This window comes from Xenopus laevis, chromosome 1L (assembly GCF_017654675.1).
Source record: "Xenopus laevis strain J_2021 chromosome 1L, Xenopus_laevis_v10.1, whole genome shotgun sequence".
Taxonomy (NCBI): domain Eukaryota; kingdom Metazoa; phylum Chordata; class Amphibia; order Anura; family Pipidae; genus Xenopus; species Xenopus laevis.
Genome location: NC_054371.1, coordinates 218,318,066 through 218,340,953, shown reverse-complemented (window position 1 = coordinate 218,340,953; position 22,888 = coordinate 218,318,066). Strand labels below are relative to the sequence as shown.

The following is a 22,888-nucleotide window of genomic DNA, read 5'->3' as shown; positions in this document are numbered from 1 at the left end:
AATTCACCTTTAAAACGTTTGCAACTGGTCTTTTATATGTGCCTTTCTTTTCTTTCCCTCCAACTGGTTCCAATATTTTTTTTTTAAATAAAATAGAGAGGAATTCAGTATGAAAATAAACCTTTAGACATAGTATAACTATCATTTTCTAAAAAAAAAAAAAAGTCGAACCGCGACTGGCCTTCAGGTTGGGCTGCCTTGGCTTATACAAAAAGACACTGAAATAAAAAAAAACTGGGGTAACATTAATCCTGATCTAATTACAGGGGTACATAAATAAGCAGTCACCCCAAATTTCAGCCTAAAAGGCCTTCAGGCTGGGCCTGTGGTTACACATACATTCAGGTAACAGTCACCCTGCTAATATATAGTGAATAAAAATAGCCCCTCTTGAAAAATATAAGGATATTATAAGTTACTGAGGAGTTCCATGACATATAAAAACACGAAGGCCAAGCGTTGTTATACAGGTAACCGAGGTAACTTCTAATATCCTCATATTTTGCAACTAGGGGGACTTTATTTATTATAATACACACGTTTCAGTGAGTCATGTGACAGAAATGTCATCACTAAACTCCGATTATAAGGATATAATTTACAGTATATTCATGCCTTTGGTGTATTATATAGTGAATTAACGTACCCCCTATTGTAAAATATAGGGATATTAAAAGTCACGAGGAGTTCCATGACCATGGAACTTTTATACAGGTCATGGAACTCAGCGGTTACTTCTAATATCCTCATATTTTCCAACAAGTGATCGAAACACTGGACTTTCTTTTGTTTTTCTATTAAAATCAGTTACTCTAACTGAGCCTGTTGAGTGCGGTATTGTTGAGTGCGGTATTTTTACCACTATTTTATATATATATATATATATATATATATATATATATATATATATATATATATATATATATATATATATATATATATAGTCTATTAAAATCAGTTACTCTAACTGAGCCTGTTGAGTGCGGTATTTTTACCACTATTTTATATATATATATATATATATATATATATATATATATATATATATATATATATATATATATATATATATATATATATATATATATATATATATATAGTAAAGAATGGACCCGCACTCCAATGTTCTTAGTGAAAAAAATTTTGTGTTTTATTCACAATGCATATCCAACGTTTCGGTCCACGTTGGGACCTTTCTCAAGGATCCCAACGTGGACCGAAACGTTGGATATGCATTGTGAATAAAACACAAAATTTTTTTCACTAAGAACATTGGAGTGCGGGTCCATTCTTTACTACATATGCAAAAAACTTGACCAACGCACCCATCATCTAAGAAATCCGGTAAGAGTGCGCTCACCACAATTGACTTTATATATATATATATATATATCTCCTTTATCCTTGATAAAGGCCCCAAAGTGGGCCGAAATGTTGGATACATGAGTGATGAATTAATAAAATCTTTTGTGGCACAAGAATTAGAAGTGCGGGTCCTTCTATAAGAATTATACAATTGGATTTGACCCAGCACCCGCAAATACACATTGGAGTTCAAGTGCAGATACCATCTGGACTTATATATATATACTAGACATTAAGCCCGTTAAATTAACGGGCGCTAGAACATATGTAGTCAAACATTTATAAAAACAGAATTGTTCTAGTCTAAAAAAAATTCGCCAGAGACGGTCTGTGGGGCACATGCGCAGTAGCGCAATCCCACGGACACAGGGACTGGACGCAGAGACACTTCAACTTTATTATATAGGATTATAATATATATAAAATTTCACCCTAAATCTCACCCTAACCGGCCTTCAGACTGTGCCCCATTAGCTCATAACAAGGGTACAGATATATAAAAACATTGGGATAACAGTCACCCTGCTATAAGTGCGGTGGTATCAAGAGCAGCACATAAGCACTTAACCCAAAATGGTTATTTAAGGTACTGGATAAAAAAAATTACCCCCCAAATCCCATTGTAATTGACCCCAGAGTGAGACTTCTCACTCCACAATGCAGTCTTTCTTTAGTTTGGAAACAATGTTCTAAGGCCACATTCTGTTATAGCAAACCCACAGAGGGTTCATTACCACTAAAGACACACAAAAATATAGGGAGGAATTTTGGATAGAGAATCTCAATACCGCTGATGATAAAAGTACTTTAGTTGCAATTTAATTTAGCTTTTGATACATAATGTTCTAGAGATCATGCTAACAAGAGCATCTGGACTTACCTGTGCAGGGTGATCACTTGATCTAGAGTCGGACCGGTCCCCATTGAGGAGCTGATAGTCCTGCTGCACATCCACATCGGTGCTTTGAGACGTCCCCTGTTTGTCCCCATCAATTCCTGAAGCCTCGTCGGCTGAATGAGGTCCATCGATCTCCATGGGGGAGTAATGTCCATTCTCTTGATTTTCTTGCACAGTCTCCTCATTGTCTTTGCTTTCCTTGTCGTCCTTGAACGTCCTGGAGATGACCCCAAACTTCCGGGTCCTCTTTCCATTTTGCGTTGTTCTTGCACTCGCATGTGAGCTTGAAGTGGCTTTGGGTTCACTAGTGCTACTGTGGCTGCCATGTGAAGGAGGAAGAGGAGCTTTACGTTTAATGCGCCGTAACATGATCAAGTAGATGAATCCGCCATTCCAGCACTGCTCAGCCAGGTAACTGCAAGGGAAACAAATATCTACATAAACATTTGCAGTACAACAATATAACATGCAAAGTACACTATTTATAATAAAGCATATTGGCACAATTTATTTCTTAGGCATTGGCATACCTCGTGTTACTCACCATAAAATGCCATATACCTACACAGTTATGGGGTCTGTTATCTGGAAACCCATTATCCAGAAAGCACCAAATTACGGGAAGCCCGTCTCCAATAAACTCCATTTTATTCCAAAAATGTATTTTTAAAAATTATTTCCTTTTTCTCTGCAATAATATAACAATAGCTTTTACTTAATCCCAACTGAGATATAATTAATCCTTATTGTAGGCAAAACCAGCCTATTGGGTTTATTTAATGTTTACATGATTTTCTACTAGACCTAAGGTATAAAGATCTAAATTGTGGAAGAATCCATTATCTGGAAAACCCCAGGTCCCAAGCTTTCTGGATAACAGGTCCCATATCTGTATTATACTAGGTCTCCGATCAGTAGTGCAGGTATTCGACCTGTTATCCAGAATGCTTGGTACCTGGGGTTTTACGGATAATGGTCCTCCTATAATTTGTATCTTCATACCTACTGTAAAATAAATTGGCCCTTCATACCTCAAGTCTATTAAAAAATAATTTAAATATTAAACAAACCCCATAGGATTTGTTTATCTTCAATAAGGATTCATTGTATCTTAGTCAGAATCGAGTACAGTATGGGACCGGTTATCCAGAATGTTTGGGATCCAGATCACAAATCTTTCCGTAATTTAGATCTTTATACCTTAGCTCTACTAAAAAATCATGTAAACATTAAATAAACACAATAGGCTGATTATGCTTCCAGTAAGGATTAATTATATCTTAGTTTTGATCAAGTAGAAAGTACTGTTTTATTATTACAGAGAAAAAATTGGATTATTTTGTTAAAATGGATTCTGTAGTTGAATTTGCAACATAAGCCAAAAGCAACTTCCTAAAATGATCCCAGTCTGATTGCTTAGCTCCATTAAGGGCTGCAACAAAATATAATTGCCGTGAAATACAATTCAGCAAGATCAGAAGAATCCTCTTGTACATATGAAGCCATTAGAGAACATACACATGAACACTAACCACTATACACTGGGCTAATTACTCTCCACTTACAGGATTTTTGCTCAGGATCAATGGGAAGATACTGTATACTCTGGGGAGGACCTGGACAGACTGGTGGCTCTGTCCATAGAGCATATATGCAAAGTATGCATTTCAGGTTAAATATGTGCATGCTACTTAAATATCCATGGGATTATAATAAAGAACATCCACTCTTTTCCCAGTAATGCCATGCTTGGGTCCAATTTGGCTATTACACATATATCAATTATAAGTAATGTTGATATTATTGTGTATTTATAAAACGTCAATGTGTTGCACCTCGTTGTATAATAAATAGGTTTATACATTACATTACAAAACAATCAATAACCAATACAAGAGGTAAAGACCTGCACAAACAGAGTTGCCACCTGTCTGGTTTGTCTGGTCAAAACTGCCAGCACGGTTTTGCAAATTTGGAAAAAAGGGCAGGATTCCCAGAGATTTACATGACGACAGGGTCGGATTTACATAGTGGGCACCCCTAGGCCCCGCTGTTGTTCGTCACCCCTGTCCCCTCCCTTTTATTCGCTCAAATTTTCATCATTGGGACTGGAGCAATGGGAATTGGGGCACAGGAAATTCTATCACATCTCCAGCGCATCCACAATGTTTCTGAACCAATGTAGGTGTAGTGGGCAGCATGCTGCCCCCTAAAATCTTGCCGCCCTAGGCCTTGGTGGCCTGCTTGACGATCTGCCAATTTCCGCCAACATCACATCCCGCCCTGTTAGATCACAGCCCCGCCTCCCGCTACGTCATGGTGCCGCCTTCCCGCACGGAGTTAGTCTGGAGGAAAGGTGGAAACCCTATGCACAAAAGAGGGTTTTTTTTTTTTAATTAAAACACTGGCCCAGACAAAAAAAAAGGGACGGGCTGTAAAAAGGGGACAGGACAGTGATATAAAGGGATTGACTTGGTGTCAGATTTGGTGGGTAGGGTGAGACCGTGCCAGTGGGTGCAAAAAGCAGGAGCAAATATTGTGTTTGAGTGGAGGCAGGCAGGGACTGAACCACTGGCTTAGCTGGTGAAATACTGACCAGACGACAACCCTTTATATAAAGATGTCCATGGCTCTTACACACTCAGGACTCGGGTGATTTTATTCCAAGCAATAGCCCCAAACAACAGGTGCCTATGCCCAGTCTCAGCAGCACCGGCAAACACAGAAAGCCAAGCGACCGCCTTGCCCTCCCAGTAGCCTCGAAGCTAAAAAAGCAGCCGGGAGTCTCCGCATCTGCCTCGATACATGTAAATTGGATCCCGAATGTGAATTCCAAATGAGGGCTCCTTTTATCCTAAAACAACTCTTCTTTATGGACATAACACTGACTTTTCTGTTATTTTGCAAGTCTGATTTATTCCCATGAATGAGTTTGTATGAGGAAATGCTCCTTTATTCCCTCTGACAGCCTTGACCTATATAGAAGGCAGATCAAATAGCATTCTCATAAGTTCCATACAGGGGGAATATTGTGCCATTCTCACGCAGTCCAGCTAATTAACCCCTGTCATTTAACCCCTCTGGAACCACAGATCGGCATAAGCCAAGTCATTCTCAGAGAACACAGACCTGCTGTTCTGAAAAATGTAGTAGTGTTATGTAGGAACCCGCCGCGTCCGTATTCATATTTATTAGGAAATCATAAATAAACCGCGGTTTGGGAACAGTATATCAGACCATTCATTCAGTCACTGCTGGGTCTATGACACGTCAACATCGGCATTTCATTGAAACAAGCCACCAACGACTAATCTCAGGCTTCATTCTAAGCAATATTTCTATTCATTACATATTTTCAAGAGTTTTGAATTTATTTGTAAATGTAACTGCTATTGCTATAAATGGGTTCTTCATCTCTGAGTTCACTGTTAGTATGAAGTACAGAGTGATATTCTGAATCATTTTGCAATTGGTTTTCATTTTTTATTATTTGTAGTTTTTGAGTTATTTAGCTTTTTATTCAGCAGCTCTCCATTTTGCAATTTCAGCAATCTGGTTGCTAGGTTCAAAGTACCCTAGCAACCACACACTGATTTGAACAAGAGACTGGACTATGAATAGGAGAGGCCTGATTGAATACAAAGATGAGTAATAAAAAGTAGCAATAACAATAAATTGTAGCCTTACAGCGCATTTGTTTTTCAGATGGGGCCAGCGGTGAAAGCTGGAAGAAGTCAGAAAAAGAAGGCAAATAATTAGAAAACTATTGAAAAAAAAATAATGAAACGTTGCTTAGAATCATTCTATAACATACTAAAAGTTAACTTAACGGGTAACCACCCCTTTAAATGAAGACAACAAACAGATTCAGGGGTTTGTTTATCAAGGGTCAAATGTTAGAGTTTTTTTTTATCCCTCGAATGAACTCACAACGACGCGAATGGTTTCTTACTTAAAGGGCATGTAAAGTCTAAAATAGAATAAGGCTAGAAATGCTGTATTTTGTATACTAAATATAAACATGAACTTACTGCACCACAAGCCTAATCAAACAAATAATTTATGCTTTCAAAGTTGGCTACAGGGGGTCATGATCTTGTAACTTAGTTAAACATCTTTGCAAGACTAAGACTGTGCACATGCTCAGTGTGGTCTGGGCTGCTTAGGGATCGTCATAAACAAAGCTCTGCATGGCTGGGAAGTAAGGTGGGGGCTTCCCCTGCTGTTCATAAGTATGATTGTTTCCCTGCTCAGCAGTTAGGGACCGTCTGACAATTCCTATCCACAGCAGTAAATGAAGGGAGAATTTCACTGCATACAGTCAGGTTTCTTATAAAAACGGTACACATTTTTTAATCAAAGTACATTGGAGATAGGTTTCTTTTTCATTAAAGAAAGTAAAAATCGGATTTTATTTTTTTGCCTTTACATGCCCTGTAAGAAAAAGACTCGATTCTGCAAGTTCGAGCTGCGAACCCCGAATGAATCAAGTTTTGCATGGAGAAAAAACTTGAATCGCTCGAATTAGAAAAAACCCTCCTAAATAAATCTCAAAACTCTTGCAGGCTATTAGCAGGGTTCAAAGGACCTCTGCCATTGACTCCTGTATGACTTTGACTGGTTTTAGATGGTGTATTTTCGGGTTCCAGCTATTTCCAGGGTAGGGGTATAATAAATCTCTGCATTGAGGAGGGATGACTGGAGAAGCAGGCGACGTTGCATTCCTCTAGCATAGGAAATTGCATACAGGAGATGGATGTCCTAATATGCATTCCGTAGAGGCAGGCATCTTGGATTTCACTGGCTCCTCCTACCTATATCTTCCCAGCCAACTGTAGCTCTGAAATCTCGCACATGCTCAGTTGAAATTCCTTGGTTGCTTAGCAACCCTTCTAAGCGGTTTTTAAATCAGCCAAACCTCTGTGTTAGCTGCTGTTCAGTAGTGCTGCCTCCTTGTGGATGTTAGCGTGTGCCCTTCATTTGCATAATAACATCACCAGCAGATAGGGAGGAGTTTACTTAAACAAGGCATTCTGGGTAGAATACTCAAGGCAGTGCTACAATCTGAGCATGCTCCTGAAATTTGCATATTATAGTCTTTTTTTTTATATTAACCCGAAAATGGAAGTTTTGAACAAAAAAAATCAACTCGAAAAACATGAATTTTCATGGAAAACACAATGTGAACCTTAATAAATAACCCCCTCAATGCAGCAGATATATCACTGCAGATTTCCATCAGATAAATGAAGGGAGAAATCTTCAATGTCATAGGGCTGCTGTACCTATTGTCTTGTGCATCAGTCCTATTCTATCTGGCTCTATGTTAACAATAGGTAAGTACTGTACAGTTGTACAATTTCAATGTCAAAACCTGTATCCCCTGTAGGCAAACATTTTAATCAGTTCCCATTCATTTTTGTGGGTTTTATTCCCCAAACAGGTGACTAATTACGATTCCCTTCAATTACTATCGGAGATTCCAAAATTTCAGTGTTGACTCGTTAGGACAAGCCTGTTCATGAGTGCCACACCTTCCCATTCCGCCAAAAAATAACTATAAAGGAGTGATTTCAGATTCTATTTAGCCTATGACCCATTCTTAAGGGCTCTTACTGATGAGCGGTTGTAGCTGCGCTCCCGTGCATTCTGTTTTCTGCGTTCAGCCGCAGGGGAGCGCAGGAATAGACGCATTATGTTTTTTCCAATGGGGCTGTACTCACACCGAACGCAGGTTGAGACGCAACATGCTGCTTTTTTCCTGCGTTCGGCGCCTACACGCGTCTGTGTGAGTACAGCCCCATTGGAAAAAACGTAATGCGTCTATTCCTGCGCTCCCCTGCGGCTGAACGCAGAAAAACGGAACGCAGGGGAGCGCAACTACAACCGCTCGTCTGTAAGAGCCGTAAGGCAGAACACAGACTGGCATATAAATTATAGAATAAATAGAAGGACAAGAGGATATTCCAGTGGCTTCAACCATATAGGTAGGGTGGCTCAGTGGGTCACACATTCTAAAATTAACAAGGAAGGACCTGTTATCCAGAATGCTTGGAATCTGAGGTTTTCTGGATAAACAGATCTTCCGTACTATGGATCTTCATACCTTAGGTCTAGTAAAAATCATTTAAACATTAAATAAACCTAGAGGGATTGTTTTGCCTCCAATAAGGATTAATTATATCTCAGTTGGGATCAAGTATTGAATCGGTTATTCTGAAACCTGCTATCCAGAAAGCTCTGAATTAAGGAAAGGCAGTCTTCCATAGACTCCATTTTATCTCAAAATCTAAATGATTTCCTTTTTCTCTGTAATAATAAAACAGTAGCTTGTACTTGATCCAAACTGAGATATAATTAATCCTTATTGGAGGCAAAACCAGCCTATTGGGTTTATTTAATGTTTACTTAACTTTCTAGTAGAATTAAGGTATAAAGATACAAATTACGGAAAGATCAGTTATCTGGAAAACCCCAGGTCTCAAGCATTCTGGATAACCAGTCCCATACCTGTACAAGCTACTGTTTTATTGTTGCAGAGAAATAGGAAAGCATTTTTAAATTTTTGAATTGTCTTCTTAAAGGAACAGTAACGCCAAAAAAATTCACGTTTTTTAAAGTAATTAAAAACATAATGTGGTGTTGCCCTGCACTGGTAAAAGCTGTGTGTTTGCTTCTGAAACACTACAATAGTGCATATAAACAAGCTGCTGTGTAGCAATGGCGGAAATAGAAAAAAAGTCTATATGGCACAGGTTAAATAGTAGATAACAGATAACACCATTATGTTCTACGGAGATCTGCTATCTGCTGTGTAACCTCTGCCTTTGAATGGCTGCCCCCATTGCTACACAGCAGCTTATTTATATAAACAATAGTAGAGTTTCTGAAGGAAACACAGCAGTTTTACCAGTGCAGAGCAACGCTGCTTTATATTTGCATTACTTTAAAACACTTTAATTTTTGATGTTACTGTTCCTTTAAAATGCCTTCCCGTAATTCAGAGCTTTCTGGATAACAGATTCCATACCTCTAAAATATATTCATCTGCAGCTAACAGTAAGTAAAATCTATCATTAGGTGAGAACTGAACCCAAATACTGGGGACCCCCCAGTAAGAAGTTGTTATTTTTAATTCTCTCTCTTTAATTGTGGGTAAGAACAAATAGGTACATGATGTTTTCTCTGTTAATATTCTCATTAAAACTTATACAAATGGAAAAGGTAGATAACCAACCAGAGACCCAGTGACCGTGAACTACAATCACTTGGGTCCTTTGAGACCAGCTGAGGATGCTGGGAGTTATTGAACGTTTGACATAAGATGTTAATAAACATTTCATTTCCTGAAGGGACTGAACCCTAAAGCTAAACCTGAATGCAGAAATAGGAGAGACCTACCTTAGCAGGGGCCTTCAGTGGTGGGAACAGAAACAAAACCCTCTCCCTTAAGCGGTGAAATAATCCGGGGGTTACTGTGGAGAAGCAGGGAACTCCCATGCAGAGGGGCTGAAGTCGGAACAAGCCATGTGATCAGTGTGGGACTGAAGCGAGGGGCTCAGCGAGCTCACAGTCATTTGACTTCCCCTAATCCCTTACATATGGTATTTCATTAAATCAAATATTTATTTAGCCCTTTCTTTAGAATAAGTGTAAATCATCTGTTTCTATTTCATTTGGGAAGGGCTATGTACGTGCAGGGGGGGGGGGATGGACTGTAGAATTAAAAAGACCACCATAGCAAGTGATCCAGAAAATAATGTCAAATACAGGTGTGGGACCGGTTATCCAGAATGCTCAGGACCTGCGGTTTCCAGGATAACGGATCTTTCTGTAATTTGGATCTCCATACTTTAGGGCAGAGACACACGCTGCTATTTTCGGGGAATTAGTCGCCCAGCGACAAATCGCTTCTTCTTCGGGCTAAATTGCCGGCGGGATGGCACCCGGAACAATTCGGCTTTCTGAAGTCACCCGAAGTTTCCTTGTGAGGCGACTTTGGAAAACGAAGAATTCCGAGTGCCGCCCCGCCGGCGATCATCATTCTATCCGGCGGGAAGGCAGTTCGTTAAATTCGTGGATGGGCGTTGTCAATTTTGTTTTAATAAAAAAATTAGATAAAGTCTAGAGCTGGAGGAGACTCCAGCCAAATATCACCTGCTTTATTTCAGTCTGATTGCTGCTGTATGAGTCAAGGCATACAGCAACCCTACGCCAAAAATATAAATTCTGAAACCTACAGTTGGAAATTCCATTGTTTTCAGTCCTGGCTTTTGCGGGTCAGTACACAGAACCTCATCACTGAGCTGTCCTCTGTCATGCAGATACCTCTCTACTTAAAAATTGGTTTGATATGTCCTAAATTTGTCCTCTATAGAGGCACCACTGGGGGTGTAATAAAGGTGTTACAGGGACAGTCAAGATGTACCTGGATGGATAATAATGAGGGCATTATAATGTCTGGTTGCTAGGGTAAATGGACCTCTAGCAACCAGGTAACCAATCTGTAGAGCTACAGAACTGTCATTTGAAAACCACAAAGGAATATAAAAAAAAAAATGTTGCACTGTGAAATCCTCTGAAAATTGTTGTAGATAAAGCGACTTTGAAAGTGAATTCCTTCTTCTTTATAAAGTATGAAGAGAGCATTTCCACTCTTTCCTTCTTCCCCTGCACAGGGACATGATATAACCTGCCATAATTTCTTTTATGAGGGGACGAGAGATAAAGAAATACACACAGGTATAGATTTCCTGCACGTTTCTCCATAAAGAGCAATTCATTAAAAAAGCCCTGGGGCAGAGCAAACATTACAGTTATTTATTGTGCCGGGGCCCTTTCAGCGTGCCCTGACCGCTCTCTAAATAGCCTGAAATCTAAAATATTTGCTCAGAGCGCTGGTATTATACCACAAAGCTGGAAATGAGAAATTCCCCATAAACCACAGAAAGGGCGAGACTTGGCACGGATGGGACACGCTCTGCCCCAGAGCTAAGACACGGCAGGGTGTAGAGTAAAACCCAACTGATTCGCAGGTAACAACATTCTGACATCTGGTGCTGTGAGTTGTAGCTGAGCAACAGATTACTCTTTGGAAGGCAAATTCGTTTTTTTGTGCCTCTGTTTGCCTTTCTATTTTGCATCTATATTTATATGGGATGTGAATAATGTGAATTTGCTGTGAACAAGATAACCTATATTTCTGTCCATGCCAGTATCTTATTGGCCGCACAGCAAAATCTTTATAGGGTGCTCCAAATCCAGGTAGTGATCAGTTTTGGAAAGTGCAGTCAGGATCCATCTACTCCCTAATCTTATGCCCATTTATTGTTATGTTTATCTTCAAGGCTGTTGCTTAAACCATTGCCTGGTCATAAAGATAAAGAGACACAAGCATCCGGTGCAGAAGACAATTAAATAACTTTGGGGTTAGACCCTCTAGGAGGAATGAAGCAGTGATTATAGCGGTTGAAGCAGAGCCGGCCAAGTAGTATTGCTGCCCAAGGCAATGCAAATTGGCTGATGTGCCACAAGCTGACCCCCAGTCCTTTACACCCCCACCATCTGTGAGCAGTTTGTCTCACCAAGGATGTGGAATGGTGCAAAGCTAGATACTCCGATCCGAGATACTGAGATTTGGGGTGAACCTTGTATGAGCTAAGGGGAGCCTTACACCCAGGTTTAAATTAGGAATGCACCGAATCCAGGATTCGGTTCGGGATTCAGGATTCAGATTCGCCAAATCCTTCTGCCCAGCCGAACCAAATCCGAATCCTAATTTGCATATGCAAATTAGGGACGGGGAGGGAAGTCTTGTGACTTTTTGTCACAAAACAAGGAAGTAAAAAATGTTTTCCCCTTCCCACCGCTAATTTGCATATGCAAATTAGGATTCGGCTGAATATTTCGCGGAGGATTCGGGGGTTCGCCTAATCCAAAATAGTGGATTCTGTGCATCCCTAGTTTAAATATATAGTGTCATCATCGAAGAGCCGGAAAACTCATGCCAAAAGCAAAGGTGCTGAAAAACAGCAGATGCCGAGAAGAGGTTGGTGTTGATCCCTAGTAAAGGGTAAGTTGTGACAGAGAAACAGTAGAGCAGTGGTTGTCTTTTTAAGCTTAGTCTTGGTAAAGGAACCCATTAGCTCATAACAAAGTCACAGACATTGGTGTAAAAACCATTCAGCCATTGTTTCAAGAATATGAAGGACAGAAAATATGTCTCATCTCAAATCTCATCCTAATTGACCTTCAAGTTGGGTTTCCAGGATTAGACATTCCCAAAGATCTGGCCTTCATGTTGAGCTCCCCATCCCCTAGTTTGGGACCCACTGCAATAGAGTGATGGCTGCTTGCTATAACTAGTATAGGATGAATCATGCAGAAAAAAAGCTGGAAGAGGTTGAGAAGAATTGTCTCACCATATCCAGACAACAGGGTTTATGATAATAGAGGTCCTTCAAGAAATCTCACTTTTTCAATAGCACTGCTTGATGATGTCATATCTTCTCTGTTCCTTACAGAAGGGGAACCAGCTTAAAGATGATGGGGAAGGAAGTCCTATTACTGTCCCCCATCTTTGTTTCTCAGTTATGGGCAGAGCTGCTGCCGTTGGGAATAGGAATGAAATCCTCCCAGGACCCAGCCGTCTCTATCAGGAGGCAGAGGGTTCATGTATTTGTTGAAGTTTAAGGCACGGGCAGGAAGACCAAGACTAAAGGATCCGACATGGGAGCACGTAGAATTGATGAGCAGAGACAAACTAAACAGGAAGCAGCAGGGGAAACGTATAAAAGGTCATCAGCATCGTCACATTCAGTTTTTCCTTTTCTTTAAAATCCCATGTGACTTTGTTTTTGACCCGAATCAGAATTTCTATTTCTTAACTGTTATAGAACATTGAGAATTCATGCGCTGGTTGTGTTTTGGGCAGAACCAAGAATAACGAACCCCTAACTGAAATGTATTATGCAACATTTTAGATGTCGCTGAACTAAAGCTCCCAGTCATCTCATGCACCATTAATAATCATGTATTGCCAACCATAATCCATAGGGTTATAAAGTTAGCAGCAAGTTCCAGGATAGAAGGGGTTACAGAGACAAGCATGGGGGTATGATACAAAGCTGCCAGCCCAGCATTGCTCCTATGTACCATTAAGATGCATTTGTGATATGGAAGTCATACTACTGTTGATCTGAACTTTAGGCAAAGTGTGGAAAGCACCCAAAGACCCTTTTCGAAAGCTGGTTCGTGAGAAACAAAAGGGGAAAAAGAGCCCATATAAAAACACAGACAGGGTGGAGTAACCTAATGAAAGGCCCTGGGCAAGAATATTTTTGTGACCCTATCATAGAAAAATAGAAGAAATATCAATACATCATATTTTAAACACAGTGGGCTCCTAAATATGTCTGAGCCCCAGGGCACCTGCAGTTTGTAACCTAAGACTGAACCGCACAGTGATATTGCGCTCATATTGCTAAATATTCTAATTTCATGGCTTTATCTGCCTAGTTTGCATTGTCTTTTTATTTAAAGGGGAAGTTAACTGTTAAACCTTATCTACAAAATTATTATAAACAAACTTGATTCTTAGCAGCTTCTCAGTTTTTTAATGTAAATATATATTATGTTTTATGGTTTTTCAATGATTCGCCTGGCTTATTTCAGCTGATAACGCTTTTCTGCTTGTCGGGGGACAGTTATGAATGTCGTACAGCATCCATGTGCTTTGTCGCATCGTACTGTAATTTCACCATTAACTGCTCTCGAACCTGATGACCCCCACAATAAATTAGCTATTAGTTATTTAAAGGGGAATACCACCCAAAACATTTTTTTTTTTTTGCATAATGAAAGAAGATATAATTCTAAACCACTTTCCAATATACATTCATTTAAAAAGATAAACAAAAAAAATTCATTATTTTAAAGTTAATTGTAACCCTGATCTGTTCTCATTCAGGTCTGCCAATCAGTTGGCTTATGCTACAGTACATGGAAACAGGAGTGAAAACCAGCAATACACAATACTGCAAGCCTGCTTTCTCCTTTTGTGGCAGCACATATTTTGTTTATATATTTTGTTTATATATTACACTGAAAGGATTTGCACTGGGGTTAACTCTGCAGGCATCTATGTCTATCCTAAGCCCTTGCCTGCTGACTCACCAGCGCCCCCTATAGATACAATCTGTAATGCACAGGGGCTCACACTGCCCCAAACCATTCCGGTCTCTTCTGAAATGCCGTGTCCTAAATTATTCAACTTTTGACCGTTTTTTTTCTATTTAACCCCCTTTTATGGTTCATCATGTGCTCAGACCCCCCACCTTCATTACAGATACATAACATTGATATCCACCCCCCCAAATCTATGGACAGGGTTTAGAAACAGTATCCATAAAAATAAATGACCATTAACCTCTGTCACCCTAATTAATTTTCATGTCCCTCCACAATATGGGCAGTACAGCCTTAAAGAGACATTACACTGAGCCCTTTGGCTGAAGAATGAGGAGATTATATGAAATAGATCTGACATCAGAATAAAAGCCCCAATCGGTGCATTATTACAGTTCAGCTTATTTCTGACACCAGCGATGGTTTTCATGGTAGGGCCCAGGATACTGAGAATGGTGTTGAAGTACAAACATCTATTCTATAAATCTATTCTATGTGTTCAATATTTACATCTCAGGTATACAGCTCCATTATGGTTGAACTACATCTCCCCAGCATTCTCCCGCCATTAGTCAGCCACAATAGACTTGCTACAGATTGGACATCCAAGGCTGGGGCTACCTAGTCATGATGACGGCTCCCAGTCATACATCAATTAATAAGGCACCCAGCTCCTGCCCAAATGCCAAGGAGTTTTACAGAGCATTTCAATAAAAATGCTCTAATTGCCTTTATAAAGCCCATGCAGATTTAGCATGCCTTTCCCTTGACCTGTGGCTTCCAAGCTATTGTCAACCTACAACTATCACTGGGGGTTGCAGATCAGAATTTAGCACAGCTTGGCTGTCACGGGATGTAAAGGGATGGGTTGGCATATCCTAAATCCTTAAATATCAGCAACTTTATGGGGCAGATTTACTAAGGGTCGAAGTGAATTTTCGAAGATAAAAACGTCGAATTTCGAACTATTTTTGGGTACTTCGACCATCGAATAGGCCTAAATTCGACTTCGATTCAAAGTGAAAATGCTTCAACTATTCGACCATTCAATAATCGAAGTACTGTCTCTTTAAAAAACATCGACACTTCGCCACCTTAAACCTGCCGAATCGCTATGTTAGCATATGGGGACCTCCTAGAACATGTAGCCAACATTTGGCTAAGTTTTTAGAAGTCGAAGTGTAATCGTACGATTACGTAGTACGATCGAAGGATGTTAAAAATCCTTCAACTTAGAATATCGAAGTATGCAATTCAATGGTCGAATTTCAAAGTTTTTTCCACTTCGAAATTCGACCCTTGATAAATCTGCCCCAATATGTACGTATATTTTTATTTGTATAGCGCTTCTTGAGGGTAAAGCACTGTACAGCAAAACAATAAATTAGTATAACAAACAAGGGGGTTACTGCAAAAATAATAATTAACAATAAGTGCATGATTAGAAATACAATTCACATATATATATATATATATATATATATATATATATATATATATATATATATATATATATATATATATATATATATATATATATATATATATATATATAAAATATAATTACACTACAGATTAAGTGCTCAGTGTCAAGGAGACAAAGGGATGGAGGACCCTACCCCATAGAGCTTGCAGTCTAAAAGGGAGGGTAACTTACTTACAGACCCAATTCGGAGGGTTATTAAATGCCGTCGTTACAGTGTGTGACATCATATAAGTGCCAGTTCCCAGTTCAAGTGACCAGGGACGGGGCACAAATCAGACCCTGCACAGGGCAGGAGAAGCAGCAGACAGGGCTACAGTCACTTTATGACAGAAAACAGAATTTACTTGCACTTACCCTTTGGGGGTTTTTCTTTTTAAGATTGAAGCCCTTCAGTGTCCCTCTGAGTTGATACAAACAGAAGCCATAGTTCCCTGATGCCCCTTGGCATGATCTTAGGGTGCTTGCTGCAGGGATCCAGCCAGGTTTCCCCACTTCTCAGGCTGGCAGGGTCGGTGTGAAGAACACATGCTGCCTCCGCTGTGGTGATTTCACTTACTGAGAGCAGTTTCATCTCTCCTTCCACCCCCAACAGCAGCAGCCACAGCGCTCACACCAGCCACACCTACCCCACGGCATGAGCCCTCATTAACTCCTTCCCTGCCACAGCCAGCACAGATAAAACACCATGAACCAGTTTATCCTTAAAATAACAGAATACTTAATGCACAGAGCCAATTATAGCCAGTATAAGGGTCAGGACACACAATCAGATTCGGGGAGATTAGTTGCCCGGCGACAAATCTCCTCTTCTTCGGGGCGACTAATCTCTCCGAACTGCCTCCCACCAGCTAGAATGAAAATTGCCGACAGGATGGGACTCGGAGCTTTTCATTTTCCAGAGCTGGCCAACGAACTTCGTGCGACTTCGGATAACAAATTGCTCTGAGTGCCATCCCGCCGGCAATTTTCATTCTAGCCGGCGGGAGGCAGTTCGTGGGGGAGATTAGTCGCCCCGAAGAAGAGGAGATTTGTCGCCAGAGCGACTAATCCCCCCAAATCGTGTGCCATGACCCTAAAAGTGAAAAAAGCAAGAAAAGAAAGAGAAGCAAGAGTGAGAACAGGCTACGTGAGTTCAGTTCCCCCCATACACTCACTTGACAAGGTTGCCCACTGTAGCAGACTGGAGAGCTGCTGAATAAAAAGCTAAATAACTCAAAAACCACAATGAAAAATGGAAACCAACTGCAAATTGTCTCTAAATATCACTCTCTACATCATACGAAAAGTTAATTTAAAGGCAAACAACCCCTTTAAGAGCAGGGTGTCAGTAATTTAAGCCAAACACTGCCTGGTGTATAATATAGAGAGACCATAAAATATTATGTTTAATGCACCAACGTAGCACCCAATATAACAAAGTATTAATTAAGCACTCCCATCAGCCAGAAAATCTGGATATCGATGCAGCACATACCGGCGTCAGTGTTTCCTATGGCAGAATGGAATTAATAATATACTTTGAATGACTGGACTGATAGAGACATGTACATAAATGTATTAATACCTCACAACACTGCAAAATTTAAAGCAGCGCCCTCTTCATGAAACCACATCTAAACTGGGCTTGTTCAACTTTAAATTAACTTTTATTATGATGTAAAGCGTTATATTTTGAGACAATTTCCAATTGGATTTCCTTTTTTTACTATTTGTGATTTATGAGTTATTTTGCTTTTTTATTCAGCAGCTCTCTGGTTTCTCCAATTTCAGCAATCTGGTTGCTAGGGTCCAAATTACCCTAGCAACCATTGAATGAGAGACAGGAATTACAATAGGAGAGACTCAATAGAAAGAGGAGTAATAAAAAGTAGAAATAATAATACATTTGTAGCCTTACAGAGCATTTGTTTTTTGAGGGGTCAGTGACTCTTGTTTGAAAGCTGGAAAGAGTCAAAAGATGAAGGCAAATAATTAAAAAACGATAAAAAAAAAAAAAATGAAGACCAAATGAAACGTTGCTTATAATTAGCCATTCTATAACATACTGAAGGTTAACCAAAATGTAAACCACCTCTTTAAAATTCACTATAAAATAAGCTTTTATGGGGTTATTAAGTTGCAACGTTTGCGCGGGGTCTGGTATCCCATAGTAACCAGATGGTAGCAATACTCTAAGGGGAAGATTTACTAAGGGTCGAAGTGAATTTTCGAAGTTAAACACTTCAAATTTCTAACTGTTTTTTTGGGTACTTCGACCATCAAATAGGTCTAAATTTCGACTTCGATTCAAAGTAAAAAAGTTTGACTTCGAAAATCGAAGTACTGTATCTTTAAAAAAGTTCGACTTCGACACCTTAAACCTGCCGAATTGTTGTTGCCTATGGGGACCTCCTAGAACCTATAGCTAACATTGGGCTACGTTTTTAGAAGTCGGAGTAAAATTGTTCGATCGATCGCTAAAATCGTTCGAATCGAAGGATTTAATCAAACAATTTTACTTCGACCAGATATGGCCAACTTCGATATAAAAAAACTTGGCTTCGAATATCGAAGTATGCAATTCGATGGTCGAATTTCAACGTTTTTTCCACTTTGAAATTCGACCCTTGATAAATCTGCCCCTAATTGTCAGAATGCGAATATCCAATTGTTTTACATTACCCATTGCATAAACGTCCCTGTCCTATACAGATAAAAAGTTTTAGGGTTTATAGAACTGTTTTATTTAAAAATGATCACAGCTGCCCCATGTGAAACAAGAAAAGGATAGGGTTACTGATTAACCCAATGGAGACCAATAATTCTGTTCTCTAAGGAGAAGGAGAAGCAGCAACAATATTTATTATTATTACTTATGTCCTATATGGGGGTTTTAATAGAGACTAATTTTAATAGAGACCAATTGGTTTTAATTTTTTATTATTTAAGGTTTTTGAGTTATTTAGCTTTTTATTCAGCAACTCTTCAATTTGTATTTTAAGCAATCTGGTTGCTAGGGTGCAAGTTCCCTTAGCAACCATGCATTGATTCAAATAAGAGACGAATATGAATAGGAGAGGCCTGAATAGAAAGACGAGGAAAACCAAGTAGCAATAACAATACATTTGTAGCCTTACAGAGCTTTCGCTTTGAATGCTGCAAAGAGTCAGAAGAAAAAGGCAAATAACTACAAAACTATAAAAAAATAAATAATGAAAACCAATTGAAAAGATGCTTAGAATTGCCCATTCTATAACATACTAAAAGGGTTGATTCACCTTTAATTTAACTTTTAGTAGTTTATAGAATGGCTGAACTTTTCAGTTGGCTTTGATTTTTCCTATTTTATAGTTTTTTTTAAAATGATTTGCCTTCTGATCTGATTGCTTTCAGCTTTCATATGTAGTTTCTTGGTCATGTAAAAAAACAAATGCTCTGTAAGGCTACACATGTATTATTATTGCTACTTTTATTACTCATATTTCTATTCAGTGCCTAACCTATTTATATTCCAGTCTCTTATTCAAATCACTGCATGGTTGCTAGGGTAATTTGGACCCTAGCAACCAGATTGCTGAAATTGCAAACCGAAGAGCTGCTGAATACGGGTAGAACTAGACGAGTGTTTTGATTCCGCCAGATCCGACGCTCTGCGCCAAAACGCAGGCGTCAAGTTGGATGCGACGGAAAACAAGATTAGCAATAGCAATGTCGGTTGGTGTCGTAGCGTTCGTCAGACGCGACACAACTGTCGGATGCAGACGCAAGCATTTGCATCTGACAGTCGTGTCGTGTCAGACGCTGCAACACCATCTGACACTTGTATTTCTTACCTTGTTTTCCATCGCATCCGACTTGATGCCTGCGTTTGGGCGCAACGCGTCGGATCCGATACAATGGCGTCCAAAACGCTCGTCTAGCTCTACCCTTAAAATACAAACAACCCAAAAGCCACAAATAATAAAAAATGAAAACCAATTGCAAATTGTCTTAGAATATCACTCTACATCAGTGATCCCCAACCAGTAGCTCGTGAGCAACATGTTACTCTAACCCCTTGGATGTTGCTCCCAGTGGCCTCAAAGCAGGAGCTTATTTTTGAATTTCTGTGTTAGGAGCAAGTTTTAGTTGTATAAAAACAAGGTGCACTGCCAAACAGAGCCTTAATGTAGGTTGACAATCCACATAGGGGCTACTAAATGGCCAATCACAGCCCTTATTTGGCACCCCAGGAACATTTTTCATGCTAGTGTTGCTCCCCAACTCCTTTTACTTTTGAATGTTGCTCACAGGTTCTAAAGGTTGGGGATCCCTGCTCTACATCATACAAAAAGTTCATTTAAAGGTGAACAACTCCTTTCAGGATGATATATATGTACAGACTATGGGGACCAGCAGTTCAGAGACGCACCCTACCTCTAAATGAATGAAAGATAGAAACAGCACTTGCTGAATGTAAGTCCCTGGAAAAATAAAATACAAACACTTAAATGCATTAGGATTAAGCGCCCAGTCCATTCAATAACATTGCAGGTCAACTGCCAGCTAGAACCCATCAACCATGTTTGTGCAAGTCAATTAGCCACTGATTGATGTCTTGTAAAGTGCTGCCTAAAGGAGCCAAAAAAGTGGGATTCAAAACAACTGATTAATGCTTTGAAGTATCTACATCCCAAAATAGACAGTGCAGCCCTAATTTACCCCTGCTCACAACCCCCAGCACCCCAAAACTACTAGTGGTGATTGAGGAAACCCAAAGCAAATCAGAAAGGATCCCAACCCAAAAACAGTTTTTTGCCTACTAAAATACATTCTAATTAAAATAGGGATGCACCGAATCCACTATTTTGGATTCGGCCAAACCCCCGAATCCTTCGCGAAAGATTCGGCCGAATACTGAGCCGAATCCGCACCCTAGTTTGCTATTGCAAATTAGGGGTGGGAAGGGGTAAACCATTTTTACTTCCTTGTTTTCTGACAAAAAGTCACACGATTTCCCTCCCCACCCCTAATTTGCATATGTAAATTAGGATTCGGGTTCGGCCATGCAGAAGGATTTGGCCGAATCAGAATCCTGCTGAAAAAGGCCGAATCCTGGCCGAATCCCAAAACGAATCCTGGATTTGGTGCATCCCTAAATTAAAATATAATTCTAACCAACCAATTCATTAACAAATAAGTTTAAAACCACAGGAATTTTTAAATGTAAATTAGAAAGCTGTTTATAATTATTTTTTTCTTTCAGTGTAAAAAAAAAGGTTTTTGGGTGGAGTTCCCCTATATTTTGCTCTGTTCTTCACCATATGGTGGTTCCCAGCAACTGCTCATGAAACCAGGCTATTGTCTCTCTGAACCTGTAAAATGTGTTGCATTAGTTGATACATTCAGAGAAATGTCAGTAACTACATCAGTGATCCTTAACCAGTAGCTCGTGAGAAACATGTTGCTCTCTGACCCCTTGGATGTTGCTCCCAGCGGCCTCAAAACTGGTGCTTATTTTTGAATTTCAGGCTTGGAGGCAAGTTTTAGAATTATGAGGAACGAGAACAATGAGAAGTGCATGTTGGGAAAAGAAATCTATGTGCTGAAAAACTTATTTTGACGGTCGCTTGTGGTTTTAGTGGCGTATTTACGCAATGTAAAAACGCCATGTCTGGCCTTGCCCTTAGAAAGGCTCAGGAGCATGCTCAGTACGGGATGAAGCTGCTGCCATTAAGAAATGTATCAACAAATGTATCATATTTTAACAAACTGGCATTTTTGTGTTAGAGTCCTGCAGCGGGTCGGGTACCGTGAGTTACCCGCAAAAATCAGCGGTACCCTGCGAGTTGCGGTTCTGTGCGCGGGTATAGACGTGGGTCGGCGGTTCTGCGGGTCGGGTACCGTGAGTTACCCGCAAAAATCAGCGGTACCCTGCGAGTTGTGGTTCTGGGCGCGGGTATAGACGTGGGTTGGCGGTTCTGCGGGTCAGGTACTGTGAGTTACCCGCAAAAATCAGCGGTACCCTGCGAGTTGCGGTTCTGGGCGCGGGTATAGACGTGGGTCGGCGGTTCTGCGGGTCGGGCCGCGGGTCCTCTCAATATCGATTTTTACTCCTTTTTTTCTGATCACGTCTACTTCTGATGATGTCACTTCCGGTTTACAATGACAGCACTTCCTGATTCTTGATGGTCAGCGGGTCGCGGATACGGTAATTACGGTTCGGGTAGCCGGTCCAAGCGGGTAAGAATGCGGGTTGTGGGTCTGGGTTGCGGATTGCGGGTACGGGTTCCAAAAAATGGACCCGCGCAGGACTCTATTTTGTGTAGTAGATGGCTTGACAATATTCCTGTTATCTCTCCTGCAGCCAAGTTATTCTCCAGCTCCTGACCCCTCTACAATATCATTACAATAAAACAAGTCCCAGTTATGGTGACAATTGTGGGGCTGAGAAGTGATTGGAGCGATGCAATTGCCGCATCATAGGGCACCGCAGAAATAAAAAGCAACAAAGACACCATGAACAAAAGGTCAGTATTCATCTCCATATTATTTGGGCGGTTTCCTGGGCTACTGAAGGAGTAACTGAGCGACAAGACTGAATGTAACACGCAGCAAAGCCTCTCACCTCTTCTCATCTCAAAGCCTCTCACCTATCTCAAGTGTTATTTTAATGTAAATATCTACAGGATAGCCGCCGCTCAGTGGGGGGGGGGGTGATACCTTCAGGGAGGAACACTTAAAGAGAAACTGATGATAGGAACAGATTATGCTTTCCAAATAATAATATCCATTCCTTAACCCTTTAGGGCTAGTCCACACGGGGAGATAGCGACGCGTTTGCGGTCGCGGCGACAAAGCGCCGCGACAGTCGCCGCGACCGGCGCAGGCGACAGTTTTGTATGGGCGCCTATGTAAAAACGCCTGTGCTAACCACACGAGGCGATGCGCTTTTCAACAGTCGCCTGAAAATGCCTCGCCAGGCTTTTTCAGGC

At 40.3% G+C, this 22,888-nt stretch overlaps 1 protein-coding gene across 4 annotated transcripts in view; it reads right to left on the bottom strand.

Annotated features, from left to right (window-relative positions):
- The window catches only part of pdzd2.L (PDZ domain containing 2 L homeolog), a 206,251-nt gene that overhangs the window by 75,537 nt on the left and 107,826 nt on the right, over window positions 1-22,888 (bottom strand). For 3 of the 4 annotated variants that reach the window (XM_018266584.2, XM_018266579.2, XM_041569775.1), the window contains one exon: window positions 2,246-2,678. In XM_018266584.2, the coding sequence (XP_018122073.1) occupies window positions 2,246-2,678 (433 nt within the window). Of the gene's footprint in view, window positions 1-2,245; window positions 2,679-16,289; window positions 16,529-22,888 lie in introns of those variants that run through there. The other variant, XM_018266591.2, reaches the window with a different exon arrangement.